The 23,177-nt window shown below is 39.9% G+C and overlaps 1 protein-coding gene across 1 annotated transcript in view; it reads left to right on the forward strand.

Moving 5' to 3' along the window:
- DENND5A (DENN domain containing 5A) overlaps nucleotides 1–23,177 on the forward strand; it is a 111,648-nt gene that overhangs the window by 46,548 nt on the left and 41,923 nt on the right. The window contains 4 exon segments of the mRNA XM_030560403.1: nucleotides 3,530–3,592; nucleotides 3,595–3,661; nucleotides 3,663–3,714; nucleotides 19,547–19,864. Of these exon segments, the coding sequence (XP_030416263.1) occupies nucleotides 3,530–3,592; nucleotides 3,595–3,661; nucleotides 3,663–3,714; nucleotides 19,547–19,864 (500 nt within the window).

The raw sequence follows: 23,177 nt of genomic DNA on the forward strand, positions 1-23,177 counted from the left end.
AGTTTGCAGAGAGCCTGAAATAGTAGATCTGAGGTGTGAACTGCCTTATTCATGTCCATGAATATTAACTTAGATGCCAATGATATTTTAATGTCATCAGTAATTATTTCAGTGCTCATTTATGCCTGTAAGAAGGGAAATTAAGTATTGTATCAAGATGTAGGGAATGAAAAGGATGCATTTTAAAATAAAATTCTTAAACCATGGTAAGTCTTTTAACAACACATGGGGAGGTTGTGTGTGTGTGTGTGTGTGTGTGAGGGCAATGGTTTAATTTTCCTCAGGAAAGGGTTCAAGTTGTCAAAAATTTGGGAAATGTTGCTCTAATACCCTTTTATGTTGTGTTTTTCTGCCAGTGTTGCTGCACTAGTGCAATTCCCCAATGTAAAAGTGTTTCACTGGCATAATCACTGAGTTGTGCCAGCACAACTTACGTAAGTTTTGAAGTAAGGATAAGCTGAATTAGTGCCAATCACTTCTTTTTTACCCAATGCAGTGCATCTATGCTAGGGGTGTGCTATGCTCGTGCAATAAAAATATCAGTGTTGCAAGGCCTTGCCACAACTTTTTGTTTAGTTCTGTGAGTATGCTTGCTATTCAGTTTGATTTTCAGGATTTTTCTTTGTTTGGTGTGAGCTCTTCAGAAACTTTTCACCAAAAAATGGAGAAAGGTGGTGGGAAGTCATGCAAATGTCAAATACTTCCCTCCTCCACGAATGTCTTTTTTATGTATCTGGTTGAGTGAATTAATAAGCTGCATGCCACTTATGCAGAAAGAGTATCACATTCACGTTTATGAATCACTGCACATATGATGTGGAATATGGCAGAGATTCTCCCCCTCCAATTTTTTTAGACCAACTTTAGTCTATCTAAACCTCTTCTTTTTCATTTTTCTTCTGGCATAATTGATAAACAGTAATAATTAACAACAGTAAATGGGTTTTTGGTTACATGCAAGACCTATAAATAGTTTAGTCCACTAAACAGTAAATAAAGTAAAAACAATACAAAAGTAATACCTTTGAGTTAGGGCTTTTCCATAATGTGTCTGTCAGTCAGGCTATGGGAAAGCAGAGCCGATTGTGGACGATACACTAGCAGAGTTGGTTTAAACATCCTCATTAAATTCAGAGATCAAAGGGGAAAGATGTAAAAAATATGGAACAGATGTAGATTAGAGTTTCTGTTCTCTGGGAGCTCAATGTGGATTACTGTTTACAAGAATAATGTATCAGTTTCCAGACAAAAATATTTAAGACATGTAAAAATGGTCAGCTATTTACAGGATGAAAAGAGATGCAGAAGATTATGGCATTTGTTAAATGAATATGGTAGGCCAAATTCAGCCTTGCATAAGTGTATGCAGCTCCACTGAAGTCACTGAAGACTGAATTTCACCCTGGAAAGTCAGGAAATAACAGTCTTTTAAAAAGTGATACGTTCTGGAAATGTGAAAATATACAGTTGTATATTAGGAAATCAATGTTTTTAATTTGAGACTTGTTCTTTCAGATTAACATTCCTTCTCTGCGGCTGCTGGACTCTTCAGTATATATGTGCGTGGCTGCTTTTAAAAATTCCCTTTAAAATGAAAAACATTAAAAGGGAGAATGAAGTGGGTTGGTCTGTTTTGTTTTGTTTTGTTTTTCAAACCTTTTCCCTTCACGTCTCTTGGTCACAACTTATTTGTCACTCTCCCTTGCAGTCAGACTTTGATTAAGGTAATGATCTGCAAATAACTTTGGGCAGGCAGACATACCCCAGTATCCAGACATAAGTTGCAGAATCAGTATGTAAGATAGTAAAAAAATGAATTCCCCTGTAATCATGGAATTCACAGTTAAGTCAGCAACTTTGTCCTTAATGTACCTCACTAGTTTTGCTTAGGAATCACATTGGTCTTTAAGCAACATTATATTCTGCAGTCTGAACACTGAGTAGGGCTGACAAGGATGGAATTGCAGCCATAACTTTGAATTTATGGACACTCAGTATCTTTAAAACAAACAAACATTCTTGCACTCTCCCTTTGCCAGTTCCTCCCTCAACATAATGAGACTTGACAGCGTGTGTAGCAATTTTTGAAATTATAATGATGGGCTGTGCATTCAGATGCATATCAAAATTTATATTTACTAGGTTTTGTAAACAGGTTGAGAAGAAGAAAAACCTCTTCTCTGAGGTTGGGGGAAGAGAGAACTATTTTTTCCTCCTCTGCATTATTCATTTTTTTAAATGCAGCTTCTGGCTAGAATCAAACATTGCTGAGATGCTTTGAGGAAGACTGTTATTGTATTTCCAGCTTGACTGGAAGTGAGAATTATCTTAAGTCTTGAAACCTTGTTCGTGCGGTCTTTGCCAGCTCAGTTTACAGAGCAAGAGGTTTGGACACATCAGCTAAACCATCTGAACTTTCAGATGCTTATCTGCACTGAACTACTGGACCCTTTGAAATTCTTCCATTGCTAATACCTAATCAATTGTCTAAGGGTTTCAGAGCTATTAGGATTAAAATCTCTTCTGTAAAAAGTATTTGCTTTAGCATAGTTTTGTAGTATGAATGCTTAATAAGTATCTAGTAAAAAATCCTTTAGCAATAGCTGTAGACAGCAGCATATTGGACATGTGTGGTTAATCATCTTTTAAAAATCTCTCAGCCCTGAATTCTTAACTTAAACTTCTGGCAAAAACTAGCGCTGTATAATAATCAGTTGCAAATTCAAATGAAGCTGTTCCTGATCTCTTACTCAATTATTTGTTGACCACCAATGTTGTGCTTGTTGCTTTGCAAAATGGATTGCAGCAGTTTTTAATAAACACATTTTAAAAAACAAAGTTGTTTCAGAGATACCCAGTATGTTGGGTTTCAGCCTGGTGCTAGCTTTTGTAGTGAAGTTATAGACCCGTAGCAAGTGGGAATTCTACTGGAAATACTGGTATCTTATCTCACAGTCAGGGCCGGCTCTACCATTTTTGCCACCTCAGGGGAGGGGGAAAAAAAAAAGCCACCCGAAGTGCCGAAGCACGCCAAAAAAAAAAGAAGCTACCTGGGCTGTGTGGCCCAAGAATGGACGGAATGCCGCCCCTTAGCATGTGCCGCCTCACATGATATTAAATCACCATGAGATTATTTATTTATTAACCAACCTAAGTTACTAACTGACCAGGATGCTTTTACTATGTTATTAACCAATTGTAGAATACTGGTCAGTTATTTTGCTGTGAGAATTAATTATATATAATATATATATATATATATAAAAATTATATATAAAAAATACACATGTGTGTGCGTGCGCGCACACACTTTATACATAGAGAAGGAAAAAATGAATTTGACCCCTGAACCACTGAGGTCTGAGTATCCACTGGTGTAGATAATACATTGTGACTCTGTGTACACCTTTTAGACAAACTGTTACACTTGGACATTCTAATTCAAACTATATAGTATCCCATCAATTTATTGCCTTGAGTTTTAAGTGTATTTCTTTCACCAAACGTTCTTTCTTTCTTTAACTTTTAGATTACCAGAGATTGATGACTGTGGCAGAGACCATCACAGCACTAATGTTTCCATTCCAGTGGCAGCCGTATATGTTCCCATCCTGCCAGCCTCTCTCCTTCATTTCCTAGATGCTCCTGTCCCTTATTTGATGGCTTGCACTCCAATGGATGGATGACAGATCTAAGCTGGAATTGCCTCAAGAGGTGAGAGAAACTTGGCTGGATTGATAGATATTTTACAGGCTACTAGGTATTTGGGAGGAAGCGTGAGAGAGAAACTGAGTGAACAACAAATCTATAATAGGGAGTGTAAGGTGAAAATACACATTATGGGCATTCCTATTTGCATTGGCCTGATGGATTTCATTGGGGTTATCAGATAAAATCCATTCCAATGGAAGAGAGAAATAAAACTCACTGTTTTGGGAACTTTCTGCTGCAGTAAAGTTAAACCTTGTAATCTACCAGCTATAGTGTATTAATGCAGTAAAGGTACTTGAAGAAAAAATACATTTTGACCTACAGAGAAGTCAATGTTTATTTGTTGCCAGTTGACAGCAGTTGTGTGGTAGACACTATACAGACACAGAACAAAAAGATGATCCCTACCCAAAGGAGATGACAATCTTAATATGGATTTAGGGCAGCACAAATGGCTGCATTATATTTATTTTGTCCCCTTTACCCACACCACCAGCTTACAAGCTCAACAGGAAAGGTTGGTATGGCTTGCTGTGGAAATCAGGGTGTGCAGTTATAGGATGACCTTAAGCACTGTCTGAGACAGCATAGGGGAATGGCTGCAGAAGCAGGTAGCTGTCAGCCTGAGGCTTCTAAACCAAATAGGAGCAGAGTCCTGGTAGACTTGAAATTAACATACAGCAGCATCAGGCACCTTCCCAGTCTGTTCAACTCCAAAATCCTCAAGGGGGATCTCCACCTCAGAGTTGTGTGAGAGCACCTGGCTGGCCAAGGTCTGCTCCTGCTTGGGAGCTGTGTTGCATATTGGATCATATTGTAATCAATTAGTGCCATATAATTCATTCTCAAAAGTACTGGAGTTAGAACCCTTAAAACGACATGCAAGGAGGTGTCCAGAAAGTGTTTGGCCATCCATCCTGCTCTCATGTGGACTAATATATGGAAGCAATTTGGAAGTCTGAACCATACTGGCATGCAAGAGCACATTACAGTAAAACAGAGACTTTCCAGCATTAATAAAAGTGTCTTAATGTGTTCTTAAATCATCTTGGTTTGGATGAAACTGATTTTGGAAAAATGCCTAAATGCAGCTTTGATGCAAGAATATTGCATTGTTTTATTCAGACTATTTCTTTCTTTTTGCTAACAATGACCATCAATATTCTCTTGAGTGACATAGACATCTAGCCTTTTTCAGCAGACTGTTACTTTCAGACTATGCCAGACTGGGGAAGATGCTTAAGGAAATCAAGGCTCAGGTGATCTTCAGTGGGATTCTGCCGGTTCCTAGAGAAGGGCAACAAAGGTGTGACAAGATTATGGCAATCAACAGATGGCTCAGGCAGTGGTGCTATAAGGAGGGCTTTGGGATGTACGGCCATTGGGAAGCATTTACGGACAGAAGACTGTTCTCTCGGGATGGACTTCACTTGAGTAAGGAGGGAAATAGACTTCTAGGATGGTGGCTCGCCCAACTGATTAAGAGAGCTTTAAACTAGGAATTTGGGGGAGATGGTTGGGAGATGTCCAGGTGATCTCCACACCGGAATTTAACCTTGAGAGGGAAGAAAACAAAGTAAGAGGGGATACAGCCGTGGACAGAAGAATTGACATAAGGAGGAAGGGTAGTGTAGATACCACACTAACAGATGATGCTGGTGGTAGAATATCTGTGCCTAACAGGGTAAAGAATGTCAGTGAGCCAAACGGCAAAAATTAAGATGTCTGTACACTAATGCGAGGAACCTCGGTAACAAAATGGAGGAACTAGAGCTACTGGTGCAGGAAGTGAAACCGGATATTATAGGGATAACAGAAACATGGTGGAATAGTAGTCATGACTGGAGTAAAGGTATTGAAGGCTATGTGCTGTTTAGGAAAGACACAAATAAAGGCAAAGGTGGTGGAGTAGCATTGTACATCAATGAGGAGGTTAACTGTAAAGGAATAAAAAATGATGGAATGAACAAGACAGTCTGGGCAAAAATCACACTGGGAAAGAAAGCTACGAGAGCTTCCCCTGAGATAGTGCTTGGGGTGTGCTACAGACCGCTGGGATCTGATTTGGTTATGGATAGAGACCTCTTCAATGTTTTTAATGAAGTAAACACTAACAGGAAATGTGTGATCATGGGAGACTTTAACTTCCCAGATATAGACTGGAGGACAAGTGCTAGCAAGAATAGTAGGGCTCAGATTTTTCTGGATGTGATAGCAGATGGATTTCTTCCCCAAGTAGTTGAAGAACCAACAAGAGGGGATGCCATTTTAGATTTGGTTTTGGTGAGTAGTGAGGACCTCATAGAAGAAATGGTTGTAGGGGATAACCTTGGTTCGAGTGATCATGAGCTAATTCAGTTCAAACTAGATGGAAGGATAAACAAAAATAGATCTGGGACTAGGGTTTTTGACTTTTCAAGGGCTAACTTTAAATAATTAAGGAAATTAGTTAGGGAAGTGGATTGGACTGAAGAACGTGTGGATCTAAATGTGGAGGAGGCCTGGAATTACTTTAAGTCGCAGCTGCAGAAACTATCAGAAGCCTGCATCCCAAGAAAGGGGAAAAAAACCATAGGCAGGAGTTGTAGACCAAGCTGGATGAGCAAGCATCTCAGAGAGGTGATTAAGAAAAAGCAGAAAGCCTACAAGGAGTGGAAGAAGGGTGGGATTAGCAAGGAAAGCTACCTTAATGAGGTCAGAACGTGTAGGGATAAAGTGAGGAAGGCTAAAAGCCATGTAGAGTTGGACCTTGCAAAGGGAATTAAAACCAATAGTAAAAGGTTCTATAGCCATGTAAATAAGAAGAAAACAAAGAAAGAAGAAGTGGGACCGCTAAACACTGAGGATGGAATGGAGGTTAAGGATAACCTAGGCATGGCCCAATATCTAAATAAGTACTTTGCCTCAGTCTTTAATAAGGCTAATGAGGAGCTTAGGGATAATGGAAGGATGACAAATGGGAATGAGGATATAGAGGTGGATATTACCACATCTGAGGGAGAAGCCAAACTTGAACAGCTTAATGGGACAACAATCGGAGGGCCCAGATAATCTCATCCAAGAATATTAAAGGAACTGGCGCATGAAATTGCAAGCCCGTTAGCGAGAATTTTTAATGAATCGGTAAACTCGGGTTGTACCGTACGACTGGAGAATTGCTAACATAGCTCCTATCTTTAAGAAAGGGGAAAAAAGTGATCTGAGTAACTATAGTCCTGTTAGTTTGACATCTGTAGTATATAAGGTCTTGGAAAAAATTTTGAAGGAGAAAGTAGTTAAGGACATTGAGGTCAAGGGTAATTGGGACAAGTTATAACATGGTTTTACTAAAGGTAGATCGTGCCAAACCAACCTGATCTCCTTCTTTGAGAAGGTGACAGATTATTTAGACAAAGGAAATGCAGTAGATCTAATTTACCTCGATTTCAGTAAGGCATTTGACACGGTTCCACATGGGGAACTATTAGTTAAATTGGAAAAGATGGGGATAAATATGAAAATTGAAAGGTGGGTAAGGAACTGGTTAAAGGGGAGACTCCAACGGGTCGTACTGAAGGGTGAACTGTCAGGCTGGAAGGAGGTCACTAGTGGAGTTCCTCAAGGATCGGTTTTGGGACCAATCTTATTTAACCTTTTTATTACTGACCTTGGCACAAAAAGCGGGAATGTGCTAATAAAGTTTGTGGATGACACAAAGCTGGGGGGTTTTGCTAACACGGAGAAGGACTGGGATATCATACAGGAAGATCTGGATGACCTTGTAAACTGGAGTAATAGCAATAGGATGAAATTTAATAGTGAAAAGTGCAGGGTCATGCACTTAGGGATTAATAATAAGAATTTTAGATATACATTGGGGCTCATCAGTTGGAAGCAACAGAGGAGGAGAAGGACCTTGGAGTATTGGTTGATCACAGGATGACTGAGCCGCCAATGTGATATGACCGTTAAAACGTTTAATGCAGTTTTAGGATGCATCAGGCGAGGTATTTCCAGCAAAGATAAAGAGGTGTTAGTACTGTTATATAAGGCACTGGTGAGACCTCATCTGGAATACTGCGTGCAGTTCTGATCTCCCATGTTTAAGAAGGATGAACTCAAACTGGAACAGGTTCAGAGACGGGCTACTAGGATGATCCGAGGAATGGAAAACCTGCCTTATGAAAGGAGACTCAAAGAGCTTGGCTTGTTTAGCCTAGCCAAAAGAAGGCTGAGGGGGGATATGCTTGCTTTTTATAAATATATCAGAGGGATTAATATTAGGGAGGGAGAGGAATTATTTAAGCTTAGTGCCAATGTAGACACAAGAACAAATGGGTATAAACTGGACACTAGGAAGTTTAGACTTGAAATTAGACAAAGGTTTCTAACCATTAGAGGAGTGAAGTTCTGGAACAGCCTTCCAAGGGGAGTAGTGGGGGCAAAAGACATATCTGGCTTTAAGACTAAGCTTGATAAGTTTATGGAAGGGATGGTATGATGGGATAGCTTAATTTTGGCAATTGATCTTTGATTATCAGCAGATAAGTATGCCCAGTGGTCTGGGATGGGATCTGAGTTACTGCAGAGAATTCTTTCCTGAGTGCTGGCTGGTGAGTCTTGCCCATATGCTCAGGGTTTAGCTGATCGCCATATTTGGAGTCGGGAAGGAATTTTCCTCTGGGGCAGATTGGCAGAGGCCCTGGAGGTTTTTCGCCTTCCTCTGCAGTGTGGGGCATGGGTTATTTGCTGGTGCATTCTCTGCAGCTTGAAGTCTTCAAACCACAATTTGAAGACTTCAATAACTCGGACATAGGTTAGGGGTTTGTTATAGAAGTGGATGGGTAGGGTTCTGTGGCCTGCTTTGTGCAGGAGATCAGACTAGATGATCATATTGGTCCCTTCTGACCCTAAAGTCTCTGAATCTATGAGAATTAATACCTGTGAAGTGCAACTTGAACACTATGATTCAACTGGTGTTGAAATCAGTTTAAATGCTAGTGTAGGCAGGACAAATCCATCCTCAACACTGGCCGTGTAGGGAATAGGAAAATATGTGAAAACACTAGTTATGGAATCTAAATGAAGAACAACAAAGAAAAGGGCCATGAGTTTATGGACATATAGTTGCCTCTTTTTGTTTTCATTTTAACTTAGGTTTTTCAACACGATAGAAAAGAAACCAGCAAGAATTTGGCAGAAAAATACATGCTTTTCGTTATCCAGCAGTGCAGAAACACAGCTTGAGATAGAAAACTTCCTAAAAAGGCCTCTTGATATTCGAGTGGCGATTTATTCTGTAAACTCCGCTTTGGTCACCATGCCAACCCTTTGTTATTTGTATTCAAATCTATATGTCAACTAGTGTTTATAATAGTTTATATTCAGTTGTTGGTCTTAGGAACTGAAAAGTTAAATCTTTCCCTACAGATATTTTCACATTCTTTTTAATAAGCATTAAGTACTTCGTGTTTTTTTTTCTAATGCAGCTAAGCCTACATTAATCCATCTATTTTTGTTTATCTCCTTGTTTATGCACCAGCATCATTAATGACACCAGCAGGAACATGCAGAACTTTGAGAGAGGTCAATTACTTCAGCTTACTTCTGCTAGCAGATGTTCTTCTTGGTTTTGATGGGCCCAATTAATATAGCTAATATTGATTTTTTTCTTTTAGTATTTTTAGCTGCCAGCTGGAGTGAAATGAATGTGTGTGTCTGCATATGTGTATTAGTAATATATATTATTTATTAGCATATGGATTTTTTATTCATACTAGTAATCTAAAAGTCAATGGTCCATAACATATGAAAAAAGTATAGTCCCTTCCCAGTAGAGGGGGAGAGCTTGTCTTTAGATTCTGGAGAAAATTTCCCAACAACTTAACATTAATAATTATTTTCACATTTTGAATCTACACTGTTTGACAAGTAAATGGCTTTCTGAAGGGCTTTCTTAATATTCCTAGAAGACCTAAATAAGAATATATCGCTCCCTATATGCTCAAAGTAATCCCTCTAGCACAGGGGTGGACAAACTGCTGCCCCATGGGCCAGATCCGGCCCTTCAAGGCTTTGGATCCAACCCACGGGATGGCCCCACACCGCTCTCAGAAGTGGCCCCTGCGGCACCCGGGCATGGGCGCAGAGGGCTCCGTGCGTTGCCCTTGCCTCCAGGCACCATCCCTCGCAGGTCCCATTGGCCGGGAATGAGGAACCGCGGCCAATGGGAGCTTCGGGGGAGGTACCTGAAGATGCGGCAAGGGTAGCGCACGCAGAGCCTTCTGCCCCGCCCTCTCCAGGGGCTGCAGTGCTTCCTGGAGTGGCGCAGCATGGGGCCAGGGCAGGCATGCATGGAGCCTGCCCTGGCCTCTGTGCATGCCACTGCCACCCTGGAGCCACGTTAGGTAAGCGGTGCGGGGCCAGAGCCCGAACCCCTCCCAACCCCTGCCCTGTGCCCCCTCCCACAGTCTGCAGCGCTCCTGCACCCCAATCCCCTTCCCTGAGCCCCCTCCTCTGTCCCAATCCCTTGCTCTGAGCCCCTTCCTGCACGTTGCACCCCCTCCCACACTCTCTCCCGCACCCCTGCCCCAGCCCTGCATACTATTTCCCCACACAGATGTGGCCCTTGGCCCAAAAAGCTTGCCCACCTCTGCTCTGGCACCTACATTTGGGAAGTTTTGTTACAAATAACTGACACTGACACAGTGATACAGAATTAAAAGTTGGTTTTCTATAGCAGCTCGTAGATAAAACAGTCTTCTGAGGAAAATGTAGTGTTGAAAGGGTATTCCAGTATAATTAAACCAGAGTTTGGAATAGCCTGGACTAAAACTTGACTCCTCTGAAGCTTAAATGGTTAAATTTCTTGTTCAAAGAGCCAGATTGTATCACTCTTACACTCAATGAATATACAATATTTCATTCTGAGAAGTCCCACTGTGGAAGTACAGATAGACTAAATCTGAACTGAGTTTTATCACTTTGCCTTTAGTGCTTCACTAGTTAACATCCTTTCTGCTAAGAAAATATCAGCAATGCCTCAGTGGATGACTGGAACAAGCAAGTGTGGTCTTCAGATTCCAAAAATATTTTTTTCTAAATAAAGAAAAAAGGCAGTCAGTCCCAAAGTATGGCAGGTTTCCTCACCTCTTCTGTTTAGGGGTGACTGAGGCAGTACCATGTGGATGTTTATAGGATTTTTGATATTCAGGATCCATCTGAGCCTTTGGCTGTCTTTACAATTGTATTTTTAACTGCTGTGTCTGTAATCAAAATGGTCTTAGGTTTGAAAAAGGAAATAGATTTTTCTTGAAGGTAAACTGATGGCAAATAGAGGGGGAAGCTGAGGTCCAAAACACTTTTTACCCTTAAATATTTTTCCAATTTCCCTCCTCCGTGTTCTCCATTTCCCTCTCCCTCTCCCCCAGTGAACCATGAACTGGAGCCTCTTATTTTGTTCTCTGATGGTTTCCTCTGATTTTGGAAAAGCTTTGTTTCCATCAGTCCTGCTCTGTGGCCTTATTTTCAAGGTTTGTAACATGAGTGGCCACTCCTAGTAATAGATTGGAAATATTTTCTGCATTACTTTCAATATTATTGTGAGTTTTTTTACATCACATGTTTTTCTAATGTACCAGATCTGGTGCTCACCTCTAGTGATTGCACACTTTAGGTCTTACAGGGTTGCTCCCCATCTAGGATTGTCTGTGATGCTCCATGTATGGAGTCTAACTTCTGTAGTTTGCAAGAAGGCTTTTTATTTTGAGACATGTTTTGGAGCTTGTTTGAGTTTTTCCTGAATTACCAGGAGTATTCTAAAGGTACTGCTAACTTCTGTGGTACAAATATACAACAGATAATCTGAGCTGGTAAGTAAACCAAGCTATACTCAAGTGGGCCTGCAGAACACAATAACGTGCATCTGTGTCCTCTCCCACTCGTTATGGATGAACGGTACATACAAGCAAACCTTGGTCTTTGGTTACAGTGTACTTTTGATGTGCCCCAAACTGAGACTAGAGCTACCTATGTATGTGAGTGAATTTGGAGATCTGCTAAGGTAGATCTACAGTGCAGCCTTATTCTATCTGAATACATGTGCCTGCCCAAGAGGCGAAATAGAGAAGAAAAAGAGATCCATACTAAAGAAATCTTCATGCAGCTTAATGTGATCATTTATTTTGGAGTTTCTCGCCTATTTTGAAAATGTGTTGTCATTTTCTGTTTGGCATAGCAGGTGAGAGTTTTTTGCCGTGGATTCTATTAGTACAATCACAAAGATCAGTATCTGTTATCAGTAATATCAGCAGTCAGCTTTAATATATTTGGAAATGCAGCTGCAGGCTGATATCAAAACTGTGGATTACAGTAAACATATACTGTCCAATATCCTCAGTTTTAAAACAAATAAAATAAAAAAAACTTCTGCTGTTCAGTTCATGCAACAGTGGAAACATACAGCAACTAAAAAATGGCATCACACAGCAGTACATAAAGCCTTGTAAGGCCTAATAGTTGTATTGAGTCAAAAGCAAACTATTAAGATCAGTAACAAAAGAGCTTTACAGTGTGTAGCATCATCTGTTAGCTCAAAGTTTGGAACACTTTTCATATTGTACAGAGATCAGAATAATTACATATAGGAGCTTATTTCCAAATCCTGCCTTTCCTTGACTTCTGACAGTAGAAATCAAAAATTATCTTACACCATGTGTGAGTCAAGAGAAGTTTTACCCATTCATCAATTTATTGTTTTTTGAGTTGGTCAGGAAAAAACAGATTTTGACAGACAGTTTGTGGAATTACAAGACTGAGCCTTTTATCTCTAACTCTTTTACCCAAAGTAAGAGAGAATTCAGATGAGAAATATGAAGTACCTAATTTAGACAAATGGAAGAGAACTGAGTTTTAAGAACTAGCTAGTCAGTGGTTTTCAAATGGAGGACATTAAAGAATAGAATCTTGCAACTGTAAACACAGTAGGAATGTCTACACAAGTTTTAAACTCTAGATTTCAATTGTTTTCAACACTTCTGGGTCCAGGGTGGAACAAATGTTTGTGAAGTGTCCAGACTAGTGTTTACAAATATATTGGCTAACTCCAGTTAATTGGCAGTTGGCTTGAGTTAAGTCTACAGGAGACAGACCTTGAGGATTATACTGGTATAGTTAAAGCAGTATAGCCCCCAGTGTGTGGAAACAGTACTCTTTGCTATAGCTTTGTTCCAATATAGCTAGTCTCATATGGAGATGCCAGTATAAATGTGCCACTCTAGAGCTTGTACTGGTGTAACTTTTCAGTTAGAAAATCACAGTCCTAACTGTTGTAGTTTCAGTAGTACACAACTAGTGTGTAGACAAGGCCTTGGGTACATTGGAAAGTCATCTGCCGAGGGTGAAATTCATTCAACTTCAATAGGGCCTTGAAAGAGTCTGAATTCAGCAAAATCAAATAAAAGGAGTTAAGGCTTTGAGGCTGTGGATATAGGGTTTAGACCTGCGATGTGCCAATAGTGCTACTCACTTGCATAAAGTTGAGCATATGTGCTTAAATTTTTGCTGCATTAGAGACAGAATGCTCAGCATCTTGCAGGATTGTGCCCATGGTGGGGGTGTGGGGCTAGTGGCTGCATCACAGGCCTCTAAGGAAATCAGACAAGGAAAGGGGAGGGGCTGTACAGGAAGATGCTTCTGTAAAAATTGAAGTGGAGGGAAGGACAATCCAGTTTACCGTAAATAGTTTTAACGTTGGTGCTAAGTGTGTGGTTTATTTATCAGTAATGTAGATCACAGTGCTGATTATACAGGCTGTCATGCAAATCATAAAAACCTAGCAAGCAATAGCATCTGAATGTTTTCTGTATTTCTTTTAATTTATCTTTTTTAAAGTAATTTGCTTGCTCAGCTAAATTGTGAGAATAATGCAACAGTTTATCTGGGGCATTTCATAGTACAGGCTTTATTTGTGTATTTCATCTCTTTATGTGAGAAGAAATGCGGGGTGGAAAGCACAGTGGAAATTCAAATAGTAATCATTTTGAAATTTCAGATGAGATTAAGCAGTGTTGTTCAGTAAGTGCTGGGAGAGTCAAACACAAGCTAAAACACTTGTTTGGAATGATGTGGTCCTGTGATCTTAGGCAGATTTTTTTCTTTTCCAGTGAAGTCAGAATGTGGAAAAGATGACATTTTTCACATTTGAAGGTGAAGTTGTGCCTTGGGCCAAAGCTTGTCTCCATCAGCATTCTAATCCCAACCACTGCAAAGATCTCACTTCTCAGATTGGATCTTAACAAGGGCCTTGTTCTTTTTTTGGTTTGTTTGTTTTACTATTCCAAAACAAAGCCCTTTGTTTTTCTGAATTCCAACATATTAGATCATCTTGACCAAGAGAGTTACTTTGAATAATAATGGCTGCTTTGTGTGTTTCTCCTATTATTGGTAGAATGATTTGATTTCTTGAAGATGCTGCATATTCATTTTGGACCCTGAATAGGTTGTGATGACCAATTTTATGTCATTCCTACTGCTCAGCTTCAAGACAGCCATTTGCAGAGTTAATTTCTACAAGCTGCTGCCGCCAGTAATTCTCCCCAGCAAATTATGATTTGGCATGAAGAGCAGCAGCAATGTGAATCAGTGTAAATGGTCATCATGGATACTTGCAGGAATGGAAGAGAGACGTTCCTTGAAACATAGAACCCATAAAAATGTTTTCTAGGCATGACAGCCTTTATGGGGCCAAATTCTGCCCTCAGTCACACCATTGGAGTTAGCCTTTAAAAGCCTTCGCATGTGTTGTAAGCATATTCAGTCTCTCTCATGTCTATGCAGAGATGCGTAGGTGTAAGTGGTCTGATCTTGCATCTGCTATGAATGTGCTTAGTTCCATTGACTTATGTGCTTAGCCTTATGCACTTGAGTTTTTGCAGGATTGAGACCTTGGATACCAAGGTGAGAGGTGCTTTAAAAATGCTTGACTACTGCTTCTGAACATTCTTCATACTGTAACCTCATGTTACCACAGAAGCATTTTTTTTCGTGTGGACCTTCTTCCCATCTAACCACAATGGGAGAGGGCAAAGCAATCTCTGAATCCTGCTTGTGAGTCCACCCCCCTCTCCCGGTTGAGAACCTGTGCTAGACAGATCCCTGCTGTACACAGGCTTTGACTCTGTTTTATGCAGATACAGGAGAGGAGTTTGAGTAACATATGCACATTGTATGAAAAGTTCAAACTGAAGTATATTTTTCTACTTTCAGCATAATGACAGGGTGGGAACTTACTCATTGTTAAGTGAATGAACTATTTTCTCTGCCCTTTTAAGTGTCCTTTTGGGAAACATTGATGCATTTTCCTCCTCTGTTTTTAAATGGAACTTAAAGGAAAGATACAAGTTTGATGCAGGAATTACTGAGTGAGAATTTTGGATTGTATTCTATAGAACAGGGATCGGCAACCTTTCAGAAGTGATGTGCCAAATCTTCATTTATTCACTCTAATTTAAGGTTTTGCGTGCCAGTAAAACATTTTAACGTTTTTAGAAGGTCTCTTTCTATAAGTCTATAATATATAACTAAACTATTGTTGTAAAGTAAATAAGGCTTTTAAAATGTTTAAGAAGCTTCATTTAAAATTTCAATTAAAATTCAGAACCCCCCAGACTGATGTCCAGGACCGGGCAGTGTGAGTGCCACTGAAAATCAGCTCACATGCTGCCTTCGGCACCCATGCCATAGGTTGTCTACCCTCACTATAGAAGGACAGTGGTCCCTCCTGGTTTTAAAATGAGTTTTGCCATTTACTTCATGAAGCTAGGATGTCACCATATGAATCTATGAAAATTGATTTACCCATCACACTCATAAGATTGACAGACTTGAAGCCCTATTTATTTTGGTCCATAAAAGTTTGATTACACTGTAGGCAGGACTTTAAACTATAACATTCAAACCATATGACGTTTTAGTGCTTTGGAGCATAGTATGATTGATTACTGCAGGAGGCTGGGAAGAACCTTTTTGTTGCGCACTTGAGTGCAATGTTGGGTATAATGAAAAAAATCATGGCACTGAGTCTCAGAGCCTGGGTCAGCTGACTCATGCTCATAGGGCTTAGGCTTCAGGGCTAAAACTGCAGCGTAGACTTTTGGGTTTAGGCATGAGCCTGGGCTCTGAGATGCTCCTCCTTGTGAGACTAGAGTCTGGGCTCTGGGACCTGAGCCCAAATTACGCTGCCTTTGGAGCCAGCCATGGCCATGCCAGGGGTCTTTTTTATTGTATTGTAGACATGCAATAAGTGTGGTTTGTTTTTTTAACTGTCTTTTGAAGCATGAGGTAGTAGCTGAAGCTAGAGGCAGGATACTTGACAAAATAAACCAATAGTGTAGGCCTGTATGGCAAAGGAAATATGTTTGTGTGCTTAGTCTCTGAAACCAGAGACTAACTTTGTGATGCCCTGTCAGCAATTTTTCAAAGACCGGTAACATCTTTCCATTATTTAAACTGAACTTTTAAAGTTAGTTTTGACTTTTAGAAGTGTGTGTGTGTGTGTGTGTGTGTGTGTGTGCATAGCAAACCAAGAGAGAGCCCATGCATAAATTTCTGGAGGCTGGCATTGTTCACAAGCCAATCAGACTATGCTCCCATGAGTAAGTCATCAGAGTGCTTTGAGTGAATGGTGAAAACTTCTGTACACTTGAATTTTTCATTTTATGGAACATATTGATCCAACTCTGAATGCATGTATAATAAAAAAAAGGAAAAAATTAAGTAACTACAAATGGACGCAATGTCAATTAATGGACTCAATGCCTCTTCTCTCCCACACTCTTAAAAAATAAATTGAAAAATCAACACTTTCCCAGATATCCTGCAAATGCAGGAGTCTTGCAAAACAGGGCGGATTGATTTAAATAAAGGTAATTGAAGTCATGGAGTGAAAAGCCTTGATTTTAGTCACTGATTTTTAATCAGCGTTTCTATATGTACTTCTGTTACTTTTTAAAGGTGCATTCTCATTGGTTGATGTAAATCAGCATCTTTTAATGGTTATAACTAAATTTCAGGGGGGGGGAGAGAAGTGGGGCAATTTGCCCTGGGCCCCACAGGGCCCCCATGAGAATATAGTATTCTGCAGTATTGTAACTTTTTTTTTATGGAAGGGGCCCCCGAAATTGCTTTGCCCAGGCCCCCTGAATCCTCGGGGCGGCCCTGATTTACGCTAGATTTGGTACATCTTTTTGCTACTAGATTATATCTATATACATTTACTGAAGCCATTTTATAGTTTAATGTTTTCAGATTCTAATTGTACATTTTTAGTGTAAAGTATAAAGCTTGACCTCAAAGATTAGATGTTTTCTCCTGATTGTTTCTTTGTATGGAAAAGCAGCCTTTAACTGAAAAGATTTAAAAGAAGCTCATGAATTCAGCATATCTATTTTTTATTTAAATGGTTAAGCGATTCTAAGTCTAGGCCTTAGTGCATTTTTAAAAAGAATCTAAAGTATTGTTTAAATAACCATAAAAATCAGATTTAAATAAAAATTCAAATTTTTAACTTTGATTTTTGCCCACCCTATTGCAACATGACCTGAACATGGCTTGAGGGTGTTATACCTACTTTGATTCTGGCATATGGCAGTTTTTTCAATTTCTAGTTATTTTCTTTCTGCAGTGAAATGTAAGTCTAGAATCTTTAAAAGGCTTTTAAAATAGGGAAAACTGTCTTTCCTGTTTACTTTGGGGAATATGGCTCTGATTCTGGAAGTCATCCCTGTATAAGAAGGGCTCTTAACCAATTGTTTAACTTGAAGCCTGTGTTCAAGTCTCCTTGATTTCAATGACATGTAAGTGCTATCCTGAATGAGGCCCTAAATCACTATTACTTATTACTTGCATTACTGTTGCACCTAAAATCATTGTTCATTAACCAGGACCCCATTGTGCTAGAAGCTGTGGAGAAACAGAACAAAAATCGGAAGAAATATTTTTTTACCTTTGAATATAGTAATGCAAATATTATACAACACATGTTTAAGCATGAACAAGCAGAAGTACTAGTGGGATAAATATTAAATGCCATAGTAACAACTGGTTGTGTGATAACCAGCCATCTCTGTGGCTTGCAGTGTAGGCTGTGTGTATAGTATTCTGAAGAGACTAATTTCTACGCAGCAATTTGACTAGAAGAAGAAAATGTTTGCGAGATGAGCCAAACACTGGGCTTCCCCTATGAAGAAGACTTCACATCTGGTTTGGCTTTTCCTCTATTGGCAAGAGGTTTTATTTTTTGGATTATGCAGGCACTCTAGTCTCTCTCTGTAATTAGGATGAAGCTAGCTGTCCATTATAAACCAAATATTTGTCCAATTCTCCTCCAAATACCCCAAATAAATCTTTCCCATACTAAACCAAACCAATGTAAATGTCACATGGAGAATCTTTAACTAGGATGAAATATTGCTGAGAAGCTTAAGAAAATTGGACGAGGCTTTTGTGAAATGAGGGGTAAAAGAAAAACGTATTATTTTTTGGAAAAGTTTCTTAATGTGTAAGTGGCTTCTCACTTCTTAAACAACTTGACAGAAATTAAACATCTTTTGCCCTGAGCAATTACAAGTACAGTGGACTGGTTCTGAGACTTAATTATTCAGTACCCTATGTTGCAAATACTTGTACTCTGCTTGGTAGGTATTTGCAGGATTGGGCCTTTCGCTATTAAAGCCTCTGATGCATATATGAGGATCCCTGGGAAATTCCTAAATTCAGGGTCTTCTACTTAAAACACATGAGCTTCCTAAATCATGCACCTCTGCCATGCCACATGGTTTCAAAGAAGCACATGGAAGCTGCTCTGCTGTCTACCCCTTCCTGCGTAAACAACTACAGTTCGCATATGTCTTAAGGCTAGCACTTGAGGCTCTGTAGTGTGCACACCTAACATTTATTGTGTTAAAATTACATTGGTACTGAATGTAAGTCCAAACCAACACACATACCATTAAAAATCTGCTTTTAAGGGCTGGAAGATGAACCCACACTAAACTTCATGGTACTCCGTTTATTTACTGCAGAATAACTATTTTGAGTCCATTAAAACACAAAAATCTTTATTGTGCAATGAAAGTGAGGAGTACTGACCATTACCCTGTGCACCTCCCACTGAAGATGTGCAACCCTTAACAATTCAAGTGTTAGAAAACCAGGAAATGTGGAGTTAGGGGTTCTCCATTCTTTGTTTTATTATATGTTATATGTTAGGTAGGACCTAGGAACCAACTGACAATGGACTCCATTATGCTAAACTCTGTTAAAACCTAGGATAATACAGTTCTGTCCTCAAAGAGCTTACCTCTTAGAAGAAGGTTAGTGTTACAATATAAAAAACCCTACAAATGTTTAAAAAAATAAATAAAATAAAATAAAAAATATCCAGGAAATAAAAAAATAAGGTAACATTTTTTCATAACATAACCACACAAACTTAACTGTGCCCCATGGATGTCAAGAGGAACTGGGCCTATCATAGTATGGAAGGGACAGCATTAATTCAGGTGATTGGCATCAGTGTGTGAGAAGCCATGCTGCAAAGCTACACATGAGTTAGTGTCCTCACTGATGTGTCGCTAGGACTTCTCAGGGCATGTACCATGGCCTGAAAAGCTTGGGAAACCTTGCTTTGCAGTGTGCCCTTAAGGCCAACAGATTCAGGCTGGGTTAACCCAAGGAGTGTATGTGGAGTAGAAGTACATTTAAGAGTCCATGTACAATATGTAAAATGTATCTTTATAAAACATTTAAATTCCATGTTTGAAGCTTAATGTAATACTATCCTGACTTAATTTTGCAGGCTAACCTGTGCTTTGTGGATGTAGACAACCATTTCATTGAGCTTCCAGAGGATTTGCCCCAATTCCCGAATAAACTCGAATTCATTCAGGAAATCTCTGAGATCCTAATGGCATTTGGAATTCCACCTGAGGGAAACCTGCACTGTAATGAAAGCGCCTCAAAGATGAAAAACCTCCGAGCATGTGACATAGTTTCTGATAAAAGAAATGGGAACATAGCAGGATCACCTTTAAATTCATATGAACTGCTAAAGGAAAATGAGACCATAGCAAGGCTTCAAGCACTTGTTAAAAGAACAGGTGTGAGCCTAGAAAAGGTAAGTTACGGAATTGCCTGTAATCTCTTTTGGAGTTGTATTACAGAATTGCAGTAGCTACTGAGTGGGTGAAAGATATACAGAGTAATTGTCTGAATGCTTGGGCCTTACCTTCACTAGAAAAAAGTATATTTTTGATATATGTTAGCTAACCCATATTAACATCATAGTATAGACAAAGTCAAGTTGTTCTGGTTTGGTTGAGGTTAATCTCTTGGCTCTACCTAGAGTTTATTTTTCCCTGTTGACATGTTAAAAATACTTGGCTTGCCTACACTAGGGTCTTAACTCATGTTAGATAATCAGTGTTTTAAAAACATACTTTCATTTTTCTTATGTAGACATAGCCAGAAATTGGTATTTTGGCATCTTTCTGTCTCAGTTTCTCCACCTGTAGAATGTGGATAATAATGTGCCTGCCTCAGCGATGCTGTGAGGCTGTATTGGTTAATGTTTGTTGAAGGACATAAATCCACACTTTGTAGAGGTCAAGCATAGGAGTTTATTACATACAGCGCTGGCAAAGTGTCACCTTGCTTATTAGGCTCAGAGACCCTGTCAATCAATTGATTGCAATGGAATGTTTGGATTTTTCATGGGCAAGGGAAAGTGATGGGGTAGGCAGTTCCACACCCCAGGATAGGTTTTGCAGCAAGACAAGATGGCACAGTAGCCAATGGTTAACAAGTTACATAATGTCTCCGCCCACGGTCTCACGTTAGCAAGTTAACAGTTAATTAATATAAAATATATATGTTGAATTCTGATATGGAGTCTATAGGAATGGGTAGCTCCTCTGGTTGTCCAGCAGATACATTCCTAGCAGGGCCAGCTCTAGGCACTTTCCAAGGGGCGGCACTCCAGGTCCTTCTTTTTGCTTTGGGGCACAAAAAGCCAGGAGCCGGCCGTCAGAGGAGGTGAGCTGCAGAGGTGTGGGGAGGGCCGCAGGAAGTAACCCTTGGGGGAGAGGGGCTGCAGGAAGTAACCCTGGGAGTGGTTCCTCTGTCCCTCCCCCCCAGGGTTACTTCCTGCAGCTGCAGGAAGTAACCCTGGGGGGGGGGCAGAGGAACCGCTCCCCCCCCAACTCACCTCTGTTCCACTGCTGCCTGCTCCCCCAAGTGTGCCGCCTCTCTGCTTCTCCAACCTCCCTCCCAGGCTTGCCGCAAAACAGCTGATTCATGCAGCAAGCCTGGGGTAGGAAGGGAAATGTGGTGCGCTCAGGGGAGGAGGCAGGGTCAGGGATTTGGGGAAGGAGTTGGAATGGGGCAGGGAAGGGGCGGAGTTGGGGCGGGGGTGTGCAAAAATTTTTAGCTTGGGACAGCAAAAAACTTGGACCTGGCCCTAAAACAAAGGAACAGTGAAAGTATATGGCAATAAAGATTGTTTCCTTTGTGTTTTAAGGCAAGCATTGGTCCCTTGCTAGGGGAGGTGGGAGGATGCCATATCTTATACTGACATGTGCCAACTTTTCATAAACTCAGGGTTGGATCTGTGGAAAGAACATCTCCCTACAGAAGAAACTAACACAATAGGAACAGGAATCCGTTGTTCAATCTACAACTCTGAATAAGACACAATTATTTAGTTCTTAGCTCCAACACCTTGCAATTTGTTAGCCATACTTTAGCAAAACAAGATTATCTGTTTACCCCAGCTTTCTCTTAGCTGATCACTGTTTGCTAGGCCTCTGGTCTCTTGACCAAACTCTGGACTTTGGGTCTGGAAAAGAGCTGTCCCAGTCCATATACCAGGTTGTTATATAAAATGCACATGGATTTTAACTCTTCATTTGTAAAGTGTTTAGGGCCTGGTTTTCAGAGATACTGAGCACATATGGCTCTCATTGTTCTCAACTGGTGGGTTCTCAGCACCTCTGAAAATTGGGCCCTACCTGTGTAAGTGATGTTTTTGAAAGGTCTCCAAGATTTGTTTTATATTTCTGATATGGAGGGAAAATTCTCTCAAAAAGATTTGCTTGTTTGTCTTGGATGTTTATCTGTCTCGCATGTTTAAATTGCTTCCCACAGACCTCCCCTTTTGTAAGTCTGATTCTTGTTTGTGTTGCTGAGGTTAGTGCTACAAAAGGGGAAATTAAAAGAAGGAACTGACTTACTGCTGTAGAATTGCTCTGGGGAGTAGAGCTGCATTGGGGAAAGAAAACTGCATGAGGATAGTAAGAGTGAGCATTCAGTTACTGGATGTTAGATTCTCTGAAATCAACTGTTTCTTTTAGACTTTTTTCTTTTGCATTGTTTTCTTTCTCTTCAGGGGGAAATTGGGAAGAAGCTTTTCTTTGCTTATTGCATTGGAAGATAGTGGGGAGAAATACAGGTGTCTCTCTCCTGTGACTTTCTATGCACTCTGACCCCTCTGCATTCTCCTCCATTTTAGATTAGAAAAGAGTTTCCAGATCCCCCTTTATTAACTTTCTGTAAAAATGTCTGATTGTGGATGTGGACAGGGCATAACTTTTGTTAGGGTTTTTTTTTTTTTTTAACTGTTTGAGAAATGAAAACTGCTCCTGAAGTAGCTGTCCTGTAGTGCCTGGCTCTGACACTAGAAGTAATTTCAAAATTTGAAACACTGCCTGTCTAGGATAGAGTTGGAAAGAACTGTTGAATGTTGCAGCTGTTTGCACGGGAGAGAAGTCATTGTAGAATCCATGGGTACAGCTGGTCCTTGACTAAGGGCTTTGTACCAGGCATTGCAGCCAGCTAGTGTAACCAATGTGGTTTAAAATGCATTGGATAGCTGTTGTATGTGGGTGCAAGTCATATGTGGAAAGCTCCAGATATTCCATCCAATTACTTTTTTTAGTGGCATGTTCCATAATTGCAGCAGGAGATATGAATATGCACCGTTTCAGATATTTTACGTAGTTATTTATGGCTGAGATTTTCATAGATACCTAATGAACTGGACACCCGAACATCCGGATTCTCTGTGTAGCTTTGAAAACCTCCGCCCATGTCCTTTTTAAAATTACATTTTAAAGCATTGTGTTGGCTGTTTAGAGAATTGTGCTGTTTTTAAATAAAGCATGCCGCTTAAGACTTCTGATCTTGCAAAAATTACTACTTGTATAGCAACTTTTTTTTATTATGCACATCGATATTAATATGAAGGTCAATACATAATGACTTGGAACAGTAATAAATATGGATTTATGATACATCTGAGAGAAATGCATATTCACCTAGTATTCCTGAATAGTAAAGTCTCTTGTGACCTCATAAAAGTGTTTTTGGGTTTTTTTGGTTTGTTTTTGGTTTTTTTAAGGACCAAAGAAAGTAAAAGGTGTCTCTGTGTATTC

The sequence above is a fragment of the Gopherus evgoodei genome, chromosome 4, assembly GCF_007399415.2.
Source record: "Gopherus evgoodei ecotype Sinaloan lineage chromosome 4, rGopEvg1_v1.p, whole genome shotgun sequence".
NCBI lineage: Eukaryota > Metazoa > Chordata > Testudines > Testudinidae > Gopherus > Gopherus evgoodei.